Source organism: Giraffa tippelskirchi, chromosome 6 (assembly GCF_054371585.1).
Source record: "Giraffa tippelskirchi isolate mGirTip1 chromosome 6, T2T-mGirTip1v1.2.pri, whole genome shotgun sequence".
In the NCBI taxonomy this organism is placed as follows: Eukaryota; Metazoa; Chordata; class Mammalia; order Artiodactyla; family Giraffidae; genus Giraffa; species Giraffa tippelskirchi.
Window position 1 is genome coordinate 74,923,185 of NC_137280.1, and position 20,192 is coordinate 74,943,376.

The 20,192-nt window shown below is 57.7% G+C and overlaps 1 protein-coding gene across 4 annotated transcripts in view; it reads right to left on the reverse strand.

Annotated features, from left to right (window-relative positions):
• The window catches only part of TSNARE1 (t-SNARE domain containing 1), a 112,509-nt gene that overhangs the window by 70,190 nt on the left and 22,127 nt on the right, over positions 1 to 20,192 (reverse strand). For all 4 annotated transcript variants that reach the window (XR_014057981.1, XM_081505139.1, XM_081505140.1 and 1 more), the window contains 3 exons: positions 9,890 to 10,006; positions 3,206 to 3,355; positions 1,852 to 2,343 (listed from right to left, as the gene is read on the reverse strand). Coding sequence is in view for 3 of the 4 variants with exons in the window: in XM_081505139.1 (XP_081361265.1) it covers positions 1,852 to 2,343; positions 3,206 to 3,355; positions 9,890 to 9,977 (730 nt within the window). In the remaining variant the exon portion in view is untranslated. The remainder of the gene's footprint in view (positions 1 to 1,851; positions 2,344 to 3,205; positions 3,356 to 9,889; positions 10,007 to 20,192) is intronic.

Below are 20,192 nucleotides of genomic sequence, written 5' to 3' on the forward strand. Positions count from 1 at the left end.
AGGAGCTCTCACTACAGATCCTACAGACACTTGGACGACAGGAACTTCAGGAACAAGTGGGGCCAGCACCTCTGACAACTGAGATCAATGCGCAAGCCCCCGGAAAGACACCCAACAACGGAGCTCACGGCCGCAGAGCAGGAGGCACAGGCTGCTAAAGGGACCGTGGGTGACACTCTTCCCACAAAGACAGAATGCCATCTCGGGTGGTGGCCGCACAGTTAAGGGGAGAGTAATACCAATTCTACAGAAACTATTTCAGAAAACAGGAGGAGGAAATGATCACCCACTCACTTCAAGACTGGCCTTATAGTTTCTGTAATCAGACACTGTGAGCTGAAAAAGCACTGACACGGATCGAGAGAAACACGAGAACAGGGGTGCCAGGTCATTCCGGGTTCCACCAACAGTGCAGGACTGAATACCTACGGAACCTCGACCCCAAACCCACCAGGCTCAAGCATTAATGCAGCGTGGACCACAGGGGGACAACACAGGGGTCTGGAGGATCCCTTACCTCCAGAATCAAGAGTGAGTGGCTGCACACGACGGGCCAGGAGAGGGACGCAGGGGTGAGCAGGACGGACGGACGGACGGACAGACAGCCCCTGCCTGGAGCAGGCTGACAGTGCAGTAAGGGCCCTCCCCCATCAGCCCAGGGAGGCAGGAATCAGCATGATCATTAGCAAGGACGCAGGGGCCTGAACTCCTGTGGATGACGGGGCAGCAGCTTCTGACAGTTGAACTCACTCTCACGTGGGGCCAGCAATCCGACTCAGGAATTTATCCAAAGCCCCCAGTAAAGCAAGGCTGCGTGTCCACACACAGACATTCCCACACCCTTCCTCAGCCGGCAAGAAGCCCGCCCCCCACATGGATGGGGCACGAACTGCCAAGTGTGCCCTCCTGAGCACAGAAGGGACGAGCTGTTGACACCCACACCTCTGGTCGGTCAGTCCTTGAGCACAGCAGGACGGGGAGGGAGCCGGCACTGAAGCACAGCAGCCCGCGGACCTCACACGGGCTGGGGGCAAGTGTGGGCCAGTCGGTCTGGAGGGGGCAGGGCCCACCCACCGCCGCCGCCGCCGCCGCCGCCGCCGCCGCCACCGCCGCCACCGCCGCCCATACAGCCAGCCCAGCCCAGGGCAGCAGGAGACGTGACCGTGCAGCAGGACCCGGCGCGGGGACCGGGCGCCCTGCCCCTCCTGGCCCCATGGCTGCAGCCACGACGGCCGTCCCGCGGGGACCACAGGCAGTCGGGACGGTGCCCGAACACACGCAGCGCAGTCCCAGCACTCTCTGGGCACCAGGCAGCAGGTCTGCCCTGACCCCAGCCACTGCCACTGAGCACTGAGCCCAACAAGAGCAATGCTCCCCCGGAAAGGCCAAGACGGGCTCTGCCCGGGAGGATGGAGGTAACCGGGGGCCTCAGGTCCCCAGTTGCCCACTCTGATGCCTCAGGGCCAGCGCAGCCCTGGCGAGGCCTCTCCTGGACGCTGAACCAGATGACAGAGAGAACCGTGGACGAACCAGGGACGAACCGGGGTCAGTGCTGCAGGGACGCTGCCAGGAGGAAACGTCTTTCTTGCTCTGGGTCACGACCCAAAGGCGGGAACTCGGTGCCCTGCGGAGAGAGCTGCATCCTGTCTGCGCCCGGCTCCCCTCTGCGATCCTGAGGGAAGGACGAGACCCTGGGTGCCCGGGGCTTAGACGGGGCCCGTAGGGCGGCAGGAGTGAAGAAGCCAAGGACGAAGTACAGAAGGATCCAGAGATCACGGGTTGGGGGCGGGGGGGGCGGCGGCCATTGGTGGCCACAAGCTTCCTGCTGGGTGAGCTGGGCGAGGAACTCACCTCTGGGCGGCTCAGAGCCAAGGCCCTTGGGGGGCAGGGCCTGGCAGGAGAAGGTCTTGGCCACGGCCTGCTCCAGGGGTGTGAGAGCCAGGACCTGCGGCTTGGCGGGAAGGGGGCAGGGGGCCGCCCCCGGCAGGTCGCCCAGCTTGCGTCGCACCACGGCCCGCAGGTCCCGCCACTTGTGCTTGAGGTCCACGAGGTCACGGCGGCAGTAGCCCAGCGCGTTCACCGCCTGCAGGATGCGGCTCCACACATGGTACCTGCGGGCGGGCTCAGCCCGCGGCAGCCCAGTGCCGAACAGCAGCTGGTGGTGCTTGCTGACCTTGGCCACCAGCACCTCCGTCTCCTGCTGGCAGAAGTTGGGCTTCCTCTTCTTGGCCCGAGTGGTGGTGGCCACATGGCCACGGGCCCTCGCGACCGGGTCCTTCCTCGGGCCAGCGGGCAGTGAGGTGGGCTCTGGCATCCCACTGCCGTTGGGGGCGACCCCTGGCCCTGGAAAGGCACCAAAAGGCGGGTGTTTAACGCCCCGGCCAGGGCAGTGGCGGCTCCCAGGGAGCCTCCTCTTTGGCTTCTGATTCAGAACAGTACTTGCTCCCGCCCACGGCCCCTTCCCTGCTGGGTGTCCAGAGGCCTGGGTCTGAGTCCTGGCCCTGCTGCTGCCTGGCTGGGTGCTGAGCTGCGAGGGACCTTGCTTCTGGGCCATGGTGGCCATCTGTCTCCAGAAAGGCCCCCCTGGCCCTACTGCCTTCGGCAGCCAATGTCAGGAGCAAGGGGTGAGAAGGCAGGGCGGCCGACCCATCACAAGGAGCAGGCCTTCCGGGGCCAGGGCCAGGGCTTGCCAGCAACAACCGCTGACGCGCCAGACACCCTGACCAAAAAGACTTCGGGCGCCGCTGACCTCTGCCTTCCTGCCCAGCTGGGTGAGTCCTGCCCATGGCTGCCCCTCTCACCCAGGGTCCCCCTGAAGGGCACACCAAGGCCCCCACACTCCCCTGCCAGCCCTCCCACTCCTGCAAGGCAGATGCAGGCTCTGGGCTCAGGGGCCACAGGAGCTGGGCCAGCCCCTAACTCTCAGTCCTGCAGTGCTGGCCTCCTCCCTGGAGCCCACAGGGCTCTGACAGCCTGGCAACATCCCTGGTCCAGCCCCGCCACGCCATCAGCTGTCCTTGGGGAAGGAAAGGGTTAGTGCAGGTGAGGGTAGAGACGGGCTGGGACCCCTGCTCTAGCTCCACAGCGTCCTCGGCCAAAGCCTCTGGGAGTCCATTTCCTGCCCACTGACCTCCCACCTCAGGGCTTGGCATCTCTGCATGGCCTTCCCTGGGACCCCCAAGACCCAGCATCCCAGCAGAAGTACCTTGCTTCCTGGCGCTTGGGCCTCTGAGGGTGCCAGCGGACCCAAGGCCACCATCCCCATCCTCACCCACACAGGGTTCCTGCGGGCTGCTCTCTGGCGATGGGCAGGGGAAATGGCGGATTCCGTACTCAGTCCAACACTTTGCGCACTCTACAGACAGCAAGGGACAGTCTCAGTTAAGCCCTTCTGCCCAGCTTGGGGCACCTCTGGTGGAGCAAGGCTCTCACGCAGGACAGCAGATGCACCGGGCCTTCCAAGCATCCATACCAAGAGCTCCACTTGCTCAGACCCACCTCCTCCAGGAAGCCCTCCCTGACTGCCACACCCCCCAAACACCCCTTTTGCTGAAATCCAGCACCATGTCCAGAACTTCAGATATTCTGAATCTTTCTCTGCACCCAGGTTTTTCTGAAAGGTGATTCCAAGCCAGTACAAAACTCCCTACAGCAGAGCTTCAGGTGTGGCCCACAACCAGGCCAGGACTTTGACCAGTGCACAGCAACATGCAAAAATGGAGAATAAGGCCGTGGGAACGCTCATGGCAATTGACATCTCCGCACCAGCAGCACAGGATCATGCCACTGTATTTTATAGAACAACCGTTCATGGTGTATCGGAAGTGAAAATAAAAACAAAATCAGTTCCCTTGACACTTGCTGCCAAGCTGAGGAGTGATGGTGGGCCCCCAGGGAGGACACAGTTTCCTCTCTGATAATTTTCATTTATTCAGAAACACTTCCTGGACAGGTTTGCCAGAATTCCTGAGCCCGAAGACACGTGTTGTTAAGATAGACGGACACCTAAGATAGACGGACACCTCTGGAACCAAGCTGCTTCCTGTGCAAAGCTCTGTGGGATCAAAAGAGATGGTGGTGCCAGGCCGAGACCACACACAGAGCCCGGGAACTCAGGAGGGGGCACTGTCCAGAAGCCTGCCGTGGAGAAGACGTCTGACCATGTCAAGGGGCAAGCAAAGTCCAGAGCTTCAGCACTGAGCTCCTGCAGCAGCAGCCTCTTTGCAGAACAGGTCTCCGTGTGGAGCGTGTCTGCGGGTCCAGGACAGGGCCGGGCTCTTCAGAGGGCAGGGCCTGACACGCCCCTCTCCCCCAGGGCTTCCAGGAGAGCCTGCAGGCAAGGCCTCCTCCCCAGATGCCCACCCAGGCTCCCCTGCAGGCAGACAGCCGGGCCTCGGGGATTGCTACCGGACAGCACTGTGTAAGGAGGAGGCGCAGCCGCCCAGGCCCCGCCACGGGGTCACCACCGGCTTTGTGGGGAGCAGGGTGGCCAGTGGTGCTCGATGCCCTCGCCATACTGGTATCTAGTCAGCGCAAGTCCAGGCCTGGCCCACCTCCCCCCGATGCCCTACCAGGTCCCCAGACACCCGTGGGGGGGCCAGTCTGGTCTGCTCTCCAGAACCATGTGAACTCTGAACTCTAGGGGGACAATGTAAATGCAAAGGCAGACAATTATTATAGAAAACAATAAAGATCATTTACCACCATGCATCACGAGCCAAACACTATCAACACTCAGGGGTGAGGTCTCAGGCAAGGAGAAGCCCAGATGGGGCTCACCTGCCTCATTTGCCATGTCCGTCCGTCATCCCACTGGGACATGGGTGGGCGTCCAGCACTCTCCAAGGATCCGCAGGACGGCCTCACGCCCCATCCCAGAACACGGCCCATCACACCATCTCCCTGAGCTGGGCAGCAACGGCATTTCTGCCTCACATCCCCTGCGGCGAACATCTCTGCCAGTATCCCTGGATGGTTCCCTAACAGAGAAGAGACGTGGCTGGGCCGAGAGAGATGGAAGGAGGGGGCCGGAGGAGGCAGGGAGCAGGGTGCCCTCCCCTGCAAGGGAGCCCACCCCCCACCCCCAGCCACCAAGCCACAGGAGAAGGGCCAAGTTCATATCCATCTCTGCAGGTACCTTCTCAAGGGCTGAGAGCCACCCTTCTCTCTTCACAGACTTGGCCCATCTGTACACAGATCTGGGGGCTTTCCTTCCATTTATGTGAGTTCTTTACATGATAGTAACATCCCACTTGGCTTTTTGCTGCACTTGTGATGGGACTTTACGGCAAGAGCCCACCCTAAGCTCTGCATAATTAACTTGATGGTCCCCGAGTAACTCATAAAGCGCAGGGCTTGGCACACGGCAGGCAGTGGCGATCACAGCTGCTCCCACACCTGGGGTCTCAGCAGGGCCCCTCCGTCTTGGCCTGGAGCCCCAGCCCGCCTCCCTGGCAGCCTTGCTGGTCACCCCCAGAATCACACCCAGCATCCCAGAAGCAGCCCCAGTCTCAACAGCTGTCAGCAAATGCAGATGCTTTTCTGACAGAAATGCAATTAATGTAGAAATCAGTTTCAAAAGACAACTAGGAAGAAATACACATGTTCGGAAATGAACTACAATTCTAAATAAATCCTGGGTTAAAGAAGAATTCACAAGGGAAATGAAATATTTACAACTAAACATTAATTTTAAAATGCTATATATTTTTGAATTGTGAGATTCAACTAAAACCATGATTATTTGAACATTTATAATGGTAATGCTTTAATCAGAAATGAATAAAAACTGGATATGAATGATCTTAGGAGTTAGGAAAATGAAACAGCATCGACTCAAAGAAAGAAGGGGGAAAACAGTAAAAATGTGGGCAGAAAGAAATCCATCAGATTTTAAAACTAGCTTTTAATAGAGATTCAGAAAATCAAGTCAGCCCTTTGGAGGGGTTTATAAAGCTGCCACGAGTCTGTTGATATTGATGGCAAAACAAGAAAATTGGGAGCAACAATTAAACAACATTAGGAATAAAAGCGGGTGTGATCCAGGCGCTGAGGACGCTAGTGAAACAAGAGCAGAGCTCAGCCTGTTAATTCACTCTGTCTCCCCCACGCCAGAGGGGAGCCCAACCCCATCCATTTCCCGGTGGTCGGGGCCCAGCTGGAACTCGGCAGAGCAGGGGGTCAGAACCAGGGCCACTGCCCTCACGGCTGTGCCCTTGACCACACAGTGATGCTGCCCAATTCCTACTGGACAACAGCACGCGACTGCGTACCACGCCACTTCAATCAATGTGAACATTTAGAAAAGCAGACACACATCCACAGACACACAGCAAGCTGACCCAAGAAGAAGCAGAGAGCCTGGACAGCTGTCGCAGATGGCATGAGTGATGGGCAGTCCATAGAGGAGCTCCAGGCCCTCCCGGGGGAGGCGGCTTTACAGCGAAATCCCAGACACCAGAGAGGAGCAGTCTTGTTCTTCCAAAAACTTACAAAGAACACAATCACCGGGACTAAGATCCCACATGCCGCACGGCACAGCCTAAAAAAATAATAATAATAATAGAAAATAAAATAATAATAACAATAATAATAATAGAAAATAAAATAACAATAATAGAAGAGAGGCCACAATCACCATTTCTACTCAGAGTTGAACTAGAGCTTCTGGCAGGCTCAGGATGAAAGCAAAAATACATAAAAGATAAAAGCATTGAAACAGAAGAAGAAAATACTGTCATTATTCAGAGTTTTCTATACAGAAAACTCAAGACTCAACAAATTATAACAATTAATAAAAAGACTTCAGCAACATGGCAGGACCTTTTGTCAGTGACTTCGTCAGTGGACAGAACTCAACTATGTTCCACAGGGAAAAGCTGGCTTTTTCAAGAAATCAAATCCAGGGACAAAAAGAAAACTAAAAGGGGAGCATCCAGAGGCCTGGAAAGACTGAAAAGGCACCGTCAACTGCGACATGTGCCTCTCGTCAGCAGCCCCCAACTCGCCATGTCTCTGCAGGGCTCCTAGAACTCGCGGGTGGGAGGAAGCCGAAGCTGCATCTAGACGACATCTGGGTACAGAAAGGAGACCCGCCCTGAGATGCTCACACAGGAGACGTGCTGACGTCTGGGGGGAGGGGGTCACAAGAGCGCAGGTGACACTGGACCGGCCCAGGGCATGAACCCCACCCAGCCCCACACCCAGCGGGCCGGTGCTGGGTTCATGACACCACTGTGTCTACTTTTCTGTTTGGAATTTCCCACATTCAGAAAGAAGATGTAAATATTAAGTAAAACCTCCGCACTTTCCTTCCTAGAATGACCAATTGTGCGTGCGTGTGTACACCAGCAACAAAGACTTGGAATGGGTACTATGTTCCATTAATGTGCATGCGTGCTAAGCCACTTCAGTCGTGTCCAACTCTTTGCGACCCTGTGGGCATGCTCCTCTGTCCATGGGGATTCTCCAGGCAGCAAGAATACTGGAGAGGGTTGCCATTTCCTTTTCCAGTGGCTCTTCCCCACCCAAGGACTGAACCCACGTCTTTGATGTTTCCTGCATTGGCAGGCAGGGTTTTTACCACTAGCACCACCTGGGAAGCACCTGTCCCATTAATAATGGTACTATTTACAAAAGCAGCAAAAAAAAAAAGTTTTCATTTTTGTTAAAATCAATTTAATGAAAGATATGTAAAATATTTAAGGAGAAAATTACAAACTTTGTTGAAAGATATTAAAGACCTGTCAACAGAGAGACCTATGGTCTCATGGGTAGAACTGACTGGTGAGGACAGCATGGCTGAGTCTCACACGTTAACATGGGATGGGGACCAATCTCAGCCCAGCGTGATGGATGGGGGGACTCTGAAATCCATTCAGCAACGAAAGGCCAGAATGCCCAGGACGCTTCTAAGGGAAAGCAATAGAGCAACCTGCCCTGAACAGTATCAACAGTTAGAATGCTGCTGCTGCTAAGTTGCTTCAGTCATGTCCGACTCCGTGCGACCCCATAGATGGCAGCCCACCAGGCTCCTCTGTCCCTGAGATTCTCCAGGCAAGAATACTAGAGTAGGTTACCATTTCCTTCTCCAGTGCATGAAAGTGAAAAGTGAAAGTGAAGTTGCTCAGTCACATCCGACTCTTCGCGACCCCGTAGACTGTAGCCCACCAGGCTCCTCCGTCCATGGGATTTTCCAGGCAAGAGTACTAGACTGGGTTGCCATTGGTTCTCCCAACAGTTATAATTCTGTGAAAATCAGGGTGCAACGTCACACAGAAATAGAAAAACTGACCAAGAGAATCTGCATAGATAATGCGTTTATCACAGAGCTGGCACTGCAGGTGTGTAGACAGGGAATTTTCAGTCAAGGGCCGGGGACAATTTGTTACACCAACAGAGAAAAGTAGTGAATGCATTACACTCCACCTTCCCCATACACAAAAATCAATTCCAGGTGATTGCAAGACTTAAATATGAAAAACAAATTGTATAAGCTTCAGAGGAAGTAAAGGCAAAACCATTAAACTTGTGCTAGAATTTATTAAAGAGAAAAACGCACAACTTGACATGGAAGACTGATAAACACAGAGGTGCTGTAGTTAAAAACTTGCTTTCATCAGTAGCTCCACAAGGAAAAGCCAGCACGGTGGACACGGTACCTCCGAAGACACACAGAAACCTTGCCCATTGACAAGAACAAGACAGACTGGAGGGGAAACACACAGAGTTAACCTGAGACCCAAATGCCCAACGACCGTGGGAAAAACTGATCCCACTAGATACCAGGGAAACGTGAACTAAAACCAGAAGACGCCATTCCAGGCCCACGGGTGCTGGCAAGACGGAGCCAGGTCCGCACGACCACCAGGTGCTGAGCCGCCCACCCCACCGCCACCCCCACGTGGAAGCCGTCCCAACAGCACCAGCATCCGAGGTCCTCAGCACCAAACACAGGGCCCAAAACAGGCGTTCCGACGGCCCCTCACCCGTGGAGCAGGTGTGTCTGCCACGGCCACGCACGTGACTGAGCGCCCAGAGCAGGGAGAGGAAAGGGCCGCCAAGCAGACGGCCATGACTCAGGAGCAAAGCCAGCAAGTCGCAGACTGATTCAACCGTGCAAAGTCAAGAGACACACACGCTCACAGGGTCTGCCCAAGGACACTACACACGGCAGCAAAACCTCGAGGACGAGCCGAGCCAGGAAGCTGCAGTCCACACCCCGGGACGGGGAAGGTGGTGGGATCCAGGCCCCAGGAGTCTGTGTCACATTTCAAGTCTGTGAGCACACGCACTCACACACTCACACGGGCTCACACACACACACGCCCACACACACTCACGCTGAGTCTCAGGTCTGCCCGGGATCCCCAAGGACCCGAAGTCAGTTTCCCAGACACAGGTCTGGCAGAAAACCCCTCTGCAAGGGGACAGGAGCTGAGGGGAGAGCAGACTGCAGAGCCAGCCCACAGGACGGGGCCCGGCACCCAGAAACCAGAAGCAGACCCGCCCTGTGGAGCCCAGGACACCGCCTATCACCCACGGGCCTCCGTTCCCCAGCTGTGCCCCACACGCAGCACCTGGTCTCCACAGGCACCTACGAGGCCGCCCGCCAAGCACCCCAGCGCCTGCAAACTCTTCAGGACACCACGGAGGCCTGGATGCACCCCCAGGCAGGGCAGTGTCTCCCACTCTGCTCTCTCCGGGTGCTGACCCAGCACCAACAATCCTGGCCTGTCCAGGGCCAGGGTCACCCCCGATCCAGGGTCACAGGCAGGGCCAGTCAGAAGGACAGAATCCATCTATGGTTACCATGGTTACCAAGGTAACACAGTGGAGACCCGCCCCCTGCCACCTCTGGCTCCCCCACACACGTCCGCGCTGCCCTTACCTAGGGGCTGATAGCCTTGTCGGGAGGGTCCCCCGAAAGGGCCGTGGCTCCCCAGGCCGCCGCTGCCCGCGATGGATCCATAAGACATCTTCTCATAGGACGCAGGGCTGCACCTTCCTGCAGAGGAAAAAAAACACGGGGTCGGGGGAGAAGGGCGGTGGTCAGAGCTGGAACTCAGGTTTCACTCCGGCTCCGCCCACCCCATCCAGGAGCCTGACCACTGGGCCCTCACCTTGCAAGTCAACAACTAATGTCTAAACGTGGAAACAATATCACGCAGTAAAGAGCGACATGAGTGTGTTGTTCAGAGTGTCAACGGCCTCCTAGAAGCACCCAAAGCAGCTGATGGGACAGGAGGAACGCGGCTGGCGGGGGTGGGGGGACTTCTCCCTGAATAAACCACACAGCACTCCTTCTGTCTCTAAACTTCATCGTGGAGACTTTTAAAACATTAAAGCTTAATTTGCAAAATCCCAGTGAAATCCTCCTCCAGAAGGATCGCCTGGAAACAGAGCTGCGGGCCACAGGGGTGTCTGCCTTGAGCTGACAAGCCCCAGGGGGGCCCCAGCATTGTCCTGCGCGGCCACGAGAGTCGGGGCGGGTGGGGACCAGGAGGACACCCGTGCACCTGCCGTGCGCCAGACGCGGCGTCCAGCGTGGACGGGAGGGCTGGCCCCAGGGATATGACCGTGTGGGTGGCAAGGGCTTCAGCAGGAGCTCTCAGGGACCCTGGGGGCCTGCAGGTCCCCAGGGGTCACGGCTCAAGTGGGAGCAGGGAGCAGGTGGCCAAGCCTCCGAGCCACGGCTTGGAAGAAGGGGCAGGGCAGCCCTGGGAAGACAGGAGGGGCACCAAGTGTGAGGCAGTCCCTCGGCCACGGGCGGAGGCTGTGGGTGCACTCGGGACCCACTGGCCCAGGGGGGCACGCTGCACCTGGTCACAGGTGGGCAGCTGGACGGGACTGCAGGGACCAGCACATGTTGCCTGAGGGGCAGAAACAGGCCGAGGGCTGCCACCAACATCCAGGCAGCCGAGGGGTCGTGGGCAGTCCTGGTCTGAGATGGAGGGAAAGACCTGCAGCCTGCCCCCTCATCTAGTCTGCGGTCTCCCACAGCCTGGGCTTTTGCCCGGAGACTGGGAGATGGAGGCCACCCGCCACAGGGACCACAGAGTCAGCCTGGCCGGAGGACGCCCAGAGCGTGTCCTCCACCTGCTGCCCGGGGCTCCCCGGCAGAGCTCTGGGCCTCAAGGGCCTGGGCGCCCAGACCCCAGCGGACCCATCCCCCGGGGCTCCCCCCGACCCTCAAATGCCCTGTGCCAGGCTGCGCCCTCGGCTTCTGTCCACCATTCCCATCCACCCACCACAGCCAGCTCACGCCCCGACTTCTCCACCAAGGTGTCCCCACTGCAAGGGTGGGCAGCGGGCAGCCACTGCGGGAAGAGGAGAGCTACTGGCAGCCCAGCGGGTGGGCGGAAGCTGCAGCAGGGCCAGGCCAGAGGGCCGGCAGACACCGCCGGGCTGGGGCACCGAACAGGAGCCCAAGGCTGCCTCAAAACTGCCGGCCAGACTTCAGGGAGCGATGCCCACTCCCCAGGAGGCCTCCTCCGGAACAGCTTCCGTGACCGCCCACCCGGGCGGCCAGCCTCCTCCGCCTCAAGCCCCCGGCTCACAATGGTGCCGGGCTGTACCCTGGATGTCAGCCCCACTGCGAGAGCCTAAAGGGAGCTGTCTATCCTTAGACTGCCCAGATCCTGCCCCCTGGGCACCAGAGGAAGCGGGGGTGCCAAGGAACGCCCCAGCAATGCAGCCCTGCCCGCAAGACAAAGTCCCCAGGCCCCGGAGGAGGGAGCGGCCGGCCAGCAAGACACCATAAGATGCCAGGCTGGAAGGGGCACCCGGACACAGCTCAGGCTGGGGGCCAATGACCCGGCTCCAAGGCCAGTGCTGAGGCCACAGTAGGGCGGGCCCTGCCCTGTGACCTCTGCCTGCAGCTCTCTCTTGCCAGCCTGGGGCTTGCAGAGGCCAGGGGCCCCCAAGACCAGGGCTGACCCCCACAGCAGCAGACAAGGAGTGGTACTGTCTACATGGGGGCGTCCCAGCATGGGCCCTGTCCCACACTACGCTGGAGGGACCCCCAAGGATGGAGAGCGGGTCCCAGCGGGGCCAGCACGAGCCACTCTCTCATCTCTGGTCCCGCTTTCTCCTCTGCAACCGGGGCAGCACGCCCACCCTTGGTGGATCAGGGTGCCATGTCAGAGACCTTCAGGAGTTCGTCTGTGAGCCTCTGCCCCTGAGGGACGGCTGAGGCCTGGAGGCCAGAGGGGGTACCCCGGGGGCCAGAGAGGAAAAGGATGGGTTCTCCCTCCTGCCCTCAGCCTCCCAGAGGCCTGAGCTAACCCAAAGCAGGAAGAGGGCACTGGGACCAGGCAGCCCCTCTGCAGGGGAGAGCTGACCCCCTTGTCGGGGCTGCACCGTGCCCAGCATCTCACTCCTGCTGGAGCCTTGGTGAGATCCTCCTAGCGTGGTGATAGACCTGACCACAGCAGGCGTGCTCCCCACCCCGGACGCATCCAGCCTCGGCAGAGCACACGGTCCAGTCCCCGGCCTGCCCCACCTGGCCAGGTGCCCCTGTCCTGAGCTGGGACCCAGTCTCCCCCCGTAGGAGGTATCAGGAAGGGAGCCCCAGTGAGGGTGGCGAGTCAAACAAGAGGAGGCATGTGGAGGAGGCCACCCTGAAGGCACGTGTCCTCACACTTGAGGGCCCCCCGCACCCCTGCTCCCAGCCGAACACTCACAAGCCCCCGAGGGCCGACAGTGTGGTCTCCCAGCCTCCCTCAGGCCTTGTCTGCCCTCACGTCAGCCGTGTCAGGGCCTGTGGCCCCATACACATGGGAGGGAGGCCCGAGACCACCCAGTCCAGAGGAACCCCAGGGGCCGGGTAAGGAGGTACCCCGGGTCCGCAGAGGGAGGTGCGCCCAGCCTTCCTCCAGACCGAGCCCAAACCTCCCGCCGCCCTGGTCTGCAACCCCAGGAGGGGCCTCGGCACCAGGTCAGAGGCTGGGGACTGACGCACCCACTCGGGGAGTCCCCTCCTCCAGAACCTCGGCTCCCACCTGCACCCCGGCCGCGTCCCTGCCGACAGCCTGGGGACCTCACCCTCAGGGCCGAGCTCGGCCACAGCCCCTCTGATCCCCTCACCCCAGCGCCTCGGGGTCACCCCCCTGCCTCCTCTGGGTCTCCCCTCCCCGCCCGGCCCTGCGCCAACCACAGGGCTCGGTCCTGCCACCACCTCCCCGCCACCCGCCCCTTCCTCCCCTCCCCAGCACACACAGCCTTGGTGGAGCCAGCTTCCAGGCATCGAGGGGCCTAGGGGTTGGCGTGGGCTGCAGCCCGCTCGCCGTCATGGCCCAGCCCCCCCCAGACACGGTCACCCTTTCTCCGGCCACACGCCAGGCCTGGAACCACAGACAGGGGACCAGCCTGTAGGGCTGAGATGGCAGGTCTGTCAGCCCAACTCCAAGGGATGCGACTCTTCCTGCGCAGTGAAGTCTCTGCGATTCACTGAACCAAAACAGGCAGAGGGGTCGGGGCAACGAGACTAAACACCTGACCTGGGTCAAGAGTGGCCACAGGCCTCGCGGGGCCCGCTCCGTGTGAGGCATGTGGGGAGGCTCCCTGGAGGAGGCAGGCCTGGGGAGGAAGAGGCTCTGCGGGCCGGGCCAGAGGGAGAGCCGGCCATGGCCTGCCCCTCTACCCAGATGCCCTCCGCTCACCTGGTCCCATGCCCACTTGCAGGAGGCTGCTGGGGAGCCCTGCCCTGCTTGCATTCTGTGCTCTGCTCCACCCAGGCCGGTGGTGCAGCTCCAGAGAGGCGGGAGGCCCCGGGCTGCATTGCTTAGAGACTGAAGCGCTGCCCTCGGGGAGGACGAAGCAGGAGCAACACCGACACCCAGCCCCGCCCACACCTCTTCAGGGCAGGCCCAGCAGGTCAGGCTGCTGCCCACCAAGGGCCCGGAGAACACCATGAACCACCCCATGTCAGAGCCCTCCCTGGGCTAGACCCACGCCTCCCACGGTAGCCTGTGGACAGCTACCCACGGGCTCATCTCCCTCCACTGACTGCTACTCAGGAGCCCGCCAAAGTGGCTTCAGATGGGAGTATTCTGGAGCCAAAGCAGCTGGGAGACCTGAGGACGAAGAGCAGGACGTCGCTGGAGACCAGGCTGCCCAGCACACTGGGCCCCACGCCTGCCGTGTCCTGGGGAGAAGACGTCCGGGCCACGGGGGGCCTCGCAGGACGACAAGTGTCCACCCTGGGCCGGGGCGAGGACGGAGGCTGCTGCGCCAGGTACTCCTGGTCTAAGTCAAATGCCAGGGCTTTGTAGGTTTCATTTTCTTTTCATATTTATTTGCTTATGTGGCCGCGCTGGGTCTCAGTTGCAGCATGTGGGATCCTCAACCTTCACTGCGACATGTGGGATCTAGGTCCCTGATCAGGGATTGAACCCAGGCCCCCTACATGGGGAGCGCAGAGTCTTAGCCACTGAACCACCAGGGAAGTCCCTGAGACCCTAAATTTTAAAATGAGAAAACTGAACTCAGGCAGGGGAAGCAACTCACCTGCGGTCTCAGAGACAGACGGGTCGAGGTCAAGGCGCCTCCCTGCGTGGCTGCAGGCCTCCCCATGCCTGCCCCAGCACTCTCTGCCGGTCCTCCCACAGCCCACGGCCACACCTCCTGCACCACCGGGCCCCCTGCAAGCACCCACCCCGCCCACTGGAGCTGGCAGGCTGAGTGTGGACTCAGTCTGCACCGCGCACAGATGTGTGTGGGCCACTCGCTCACACAGCTGTGAGCATGACAATCACCCTCCCAGCCTCGTCCCCTAAGACGGTGTGATGCTCCAGAGCAACGAGCATACCCAGCACACATTTCTCGGTTACAAAACACCATTCTTCACAGACAGGAATTAAGACTACTTGGAGAAATGGCTGATCCCAGGACTGGGGCAGAGAGAGTAAAAGATAAGCCTAGATCATTCTGTTCCATGAAAGAGCAAGGAAGTGATCAAAGCAAGGAGGGGCCGTCGCCAAAGGGCACAAAGGCCAGCCCGAAAGGCTTCCTTCCGCTGGCCAACTCTGGGACAATTTGAGCATGAAAAAAGACGATGGTAATAAAAGATTATAACTTTTATTTATGATAGCCTCCAAAAAACATCTATCGTTTATTGATTTCTCTGGCTGTGCCAGGTCTTGGGGGCAGCACAGAGGGTCTTCCATCTTCGCTGCGGTAGTTTCCTGACAGGGGTAGAACCCAGGCCACCCCCACTGGGAGCTCAGCCTTGGCCACTGGGCCCCCAGGCAGGTCCCTATGATAGCCGCGTTAACAAGGAAGTGAAATGAAAGTCCATGAGTCCACGTGGTTGCAAACACACACGAGGAAAAAACTCTTCCTCAGAGCAGACGCTGACAACTAGGAAAGGAAGGATGGAATTACCAACATCCTTACGAGGACAGACTCATACGGAAAACCCCAGTCACCAGAGCAACACAGGAGAGGACAGGTCAAGGAATGACAGTAACTCATTCAGGCAAGAACATCCAGCGGGCCTGAGAACTGGTGGCTGCAAGTCCCATAAACGGCAGGATGTTCACATAGCCTCAAAGAACCTTCCCCAAGAAACTAATTAAAAGTGGAGAAAGAACAACTCTGCAGAGGAGAAACTTCACGGACGTAGGCTTAACCCCAGAACTTGGGTCACACGGTGGGGGACAGATCAGACCTCACGTGCCCCCGGCCGCCGGACACCGAGGAGGACACAGCGGCCTCTCCAGGCCCTCCTGCCGAAAGCAAAGGAGACACGCCCAGCTGAGCGACGGCCCGCAGAACAGCTGACCTGCAGGCTTCTCCTATGTCAGCGTCGGCAGACAGAGAGACGGAGGGCCTGACTGTCCAGGTTCAAGGCCAAAGAGACGGCACCCCAAAACCAAGCGTGATCCTGGATTTCATTCTGCGGAGAAACGTGTTACTGGGCTCACTCACAAGGTCCCTCCCGGGAACACCAGCCAGACCCTCAGGCTGAGTACTGGCCAGTGTTAATGTCCTGCTATCGACACCAGCCCTGTGGTTACATAAGAGAGTCTGCATTTGGGGGTCAAGGAGCATCGTGTCTGCAGCTCGCCGAACAGTGCAGAAGTACACGTGACGTGCACATGAACGTGAAGAGGGAGGGAAGGAAGTGAACACGGGAAAACGGTTACACGTGGGGAAGCTGGTGGAACAGAAGGCTTCCTGTTAATATGGTGACTTTTCTTAAAACTAGAATTACTATGTCCAGGAGTTTTAAGTTCAAAACTAATTAATAACTCTACTAAAATATTTTTTTAATCCTAGGAATATATTCAAGAAAGGTGCAAGATCTGTATACTGAAAACTAAAAACGAACATTACTAAAAGGAAGTAAAGAAATTGTAAATGAACGAGGGGCCACAGCAAGCTCGTGAGCTGGGGCACCGGGACCCCACAGCTACCAGAACCAGCTCTAACACACTGGCACTGGCAGTGAGATAACACACACAAGTGTTTAAAATATTTTCTGAAACTAAGAAGTTCCTCCCATCTCAAAAACAATCTATTAGACAACTCTTGGAGAAAGAAAAAAAATTAAACTGAAGAAATTCTTTTAAAAAACAGTGAAAATATCACCTATGAAAATCAACAGAGCATGTTTAAAGCAGTTACCAGACAAAAAAGTCAAAATGCTCAACATTTCATGCATTAAAAAAAAAAGGAATCAAATGGACTTCATTCTTAACTCAAAAGCTTGGAAAAGAGCAAAAAAGTCAACAGTAACCACAAGGAAAGAAGAATATAAATAAAAATTAATAGTATTAATGATGCAGGAAACAAAAACAATAGAACTAATTTAAAAATTAAAATCCTGTTTTCCATACAGTACTAACAAAAAAGACGACCAAGAGCTAACTTAGTCAAGAAAAGAGGGAAGAAGCCACAAATATACAGTATCAGAAATGAAAAGGGAGGCAGATCACTGAAACAAAAGCATTAAGAACTCATAAAGACTCTGTTTTCAAACCTCTATATACATAAACTGTAAAACATGGACGGGATGGATAATATCTGAGGAAAACGAAGTTCAGCAGAAGTGATCCCCTGGAGACAGTTTCAAGAGACAAATCTAGATAAAAGAAATAGAAAGTTTTCATAAAAACCACCCCACAGAAAGCCAGGACCAGATGGTTTTGCGGGGGGATTCTGCCACATTTCCAAAGCCGAGTATTTCCAGAGCTCCATAAATTATTCCAGGGTGCTGACGGAGCAGGATAACCTCCGGACCCTTGTATGAGGCATGTACAGTAACACTAATACAGAAACCTGATGAACGCAGTCCAATAAACGGGAACGTTACACCCCAGCACTGGCCATGAATATGCTGCCAGACACTAAATGCCACACCAAGAAGCAAAACTCAGTCCTGACCTGCTCATCTTTCTAGGGATGTGGGGCACGTCCAGCCCTAGGAACCCATGAACATGACACCACATCCACCCAAGGGAAAGGCTACAAGTTTCCCCACGGACGCTAAGAACAGCATCAACAGAATTCCTGATGAAGACAGTCAAAAATATTTCTTAAAATGGTAAACACCCGCTAATCCTAAAACAAGCATTTGCTCCGTGGAAAACGGAAGTGGGGACTAACGCTCGCTACCAACAGCACCACGGCGACGGAAATGCTGACACAAGTTAAAGCTCCAAGAAGTAACGAGCTGGGTAAAGCAGCAGCACGTAAAACTCAGCGGAGGGAAGCGGTGGCCTCCACGCAGACGCCCGGCTGGAGCAGCAACCTGAGCGAGGACAAGTCAAGGAACGAAGGTGACACGAGATGGCGGCCTCTCCGACGACCGAGGCGGAGCAGATCGCGTGGATAGCACCCCATCCTTGGACAGGACGGCACTGCTTACAGAGACGTCGTTCTGCCCTTCCAATAAACAGCAGCCAGCCAAGAGCGTCCACACGGGAAGACACCAAACAAGCAAGGAGATAAGAAGCACTGTATCCTCCAGCCTTAAAAAACCCAGAGAAGGAAGGGCCGACGCTGCTACGACACGGTGAATCTGGACACGTCACGCTGACTGAGGGGAGCCGGATGCAGAGGCCACACACCAACGACCCCGTTTCTGTGCAACGCCCACAACAGGCAGGTCCGCAGAAACAGGACACGGACAGCTGACTGCTCGTGGGGGTGGGGCTTGGTCCAGCATGACCAGAGGTCCGGGCTTTGCTGGCAATGATGGACGGTTGCTCTGTGAGGACCCTGAAAACCACTGGAGTGCACACGTCGGGGTGTGGTCTGTAGAGTACGTGAGCTCTATCTCAACGCCATGATCGTAACACACACTAGAAAGTCTCTACGATTAAAACCGGGCAGGAAAACACAGAACAACGGAACAAAAAGTAAGTCTAAAATGAAACCCATATACGTATGGACATTTAGGATAGAGTTTTTAATAAATGGTGCTGGGACATCTGGTTAGCCACGTGGGAAAAAAGCAGTTCATGCCTAACATAATAAGAAGAGCCTGCGCCAAACGAGAAAGAAAACAGTCTGAGAAAAGACACGCTCCCCTGAACTCGCGTGCAGGGATGGCTTCCTGGGGAGGACTCCAAGTCAAACGCTGTGAAACAAGAGACGCACACGGGTCCGCTGCTCCGTCCAAGCCCCCTCACCTCGTCTTCTTCTCCAGGAACTAGGCCCTCCATGACCCTGGCCCCCATGGGTGTGGGAGGTGGAGGACGGGGGGAATGCTCCCGCCTGTCGCAGGTCAAACGGGCACATTGGCACCATGGCCACTTGCAGTCTGGGTCCTCCCCCTGCTCCTCCAGGCAGCTCCCCCCCTCCACATCTGGACCTCAGCGTTCCCCAGAGCCCCCTCCCTCACCAGTCTACTAAGACCTCTCCTTCTCTGGGATGCAGAGAAAAGGCCGGCAGGCCCCCAGCACTGGGCAGGAGCACGCAGACCAGGCTGGGGACTGGGCACGGCTCCCTGGGGAAGAAAACCATCTGGTCTTTGAAGGAGCCGCCAGGCGCAGACCCAAGGCCCTGGGAGCTGGCTCAGGCCAGGCACAGGCACCTTCAAAGGACAGCTGGGAGGTCTCAAAGGCCTGTGAGCACAGGGCCTGGCCCAGCCAAGCCTACACCGACAGGAGAGTGGGCACACAACCTGCCCATGAGGGAGGCAGCGGACAACCTGACTCCACCCCAACACCTCACCCCCAACTCGCCCGAGAAACCAGGATGTGGGCCCTGAATACAGTTCAGCACCGCATCCTCCAGGGCGGCCTCGGGGCTCCGCCTGCACTTGCCCTCGGCCACGCCCCCAGGACCTGCCCGAGGCCCCTGCAGGAGCCTGGGCAGGTGAGAGGGGGGCAACCCTGAGGGTAGGGACCCCAAGACCACCAGGCAGCACAGGGGCACTGACCCCTCGGAGGAGAGGCCCTCCCTCCACCATACAGCGAGGGGCCCGGCCCGCGCTCCTGACCACAAGCTGGGCAAGGGGAAGCTGGGCAGAGTCAAGGACGGGCGGGGAGAAGACCAGCCCCCGGGCCCACCATCCAGAGTCCAAGAACCTGGGCTGAGCCCACGGCTGTCGGAGCCCAGCAGGGACCACGACCCGTCCAGATGGAGACGGAGGGAAGCGGGAGACAAAGGGAGAGGAGGGAGGAACACGACCCCACGGGACGGAAAAGCAGTCAGGACATGCCGCCCAGCCACTGCTGCTCGTCTAAAGGCACAGCCTGCACGAGACTCTCACAAATTCCAGGGACACCGGAGCTCAGTCACTGGGGACTTGGCTCCAAGCACATCACTTAGGAGTGGGAAATCCATGGATTACAGGTCCCTAGAGGGTTCTCGCAGATGAAAATGCCTGAAACGGAGGAAGGCACTGAGACGGAGGCGGAATGGTGGGGCAAGGAAGGGCCCGGCAGCTGAGGGGGGCTGTGCCCAGGCAGGCTGCGAGAGTCCCCGAGGTGCGCCACCCCCCATAGACTGCTCAGCGAGACAGACCCACGCAGGACAGGGCCTTCAGGTGCCCAAACACCCAGAGCTCCGGGTTCCCGGCCCCCAGAGGGTGACAGGCTGAGCGGGAAGACACCACCCAAAGTCACAGCACAGGGACTTCCCCGGTGGTCGGGATGTTAAGACTCAGGGCTTCGGCTGCAGGAAGCACAGGTTCCATCCCTGGTCAGGAAATCCACACACGGGTGGTACAGCCAAAAACA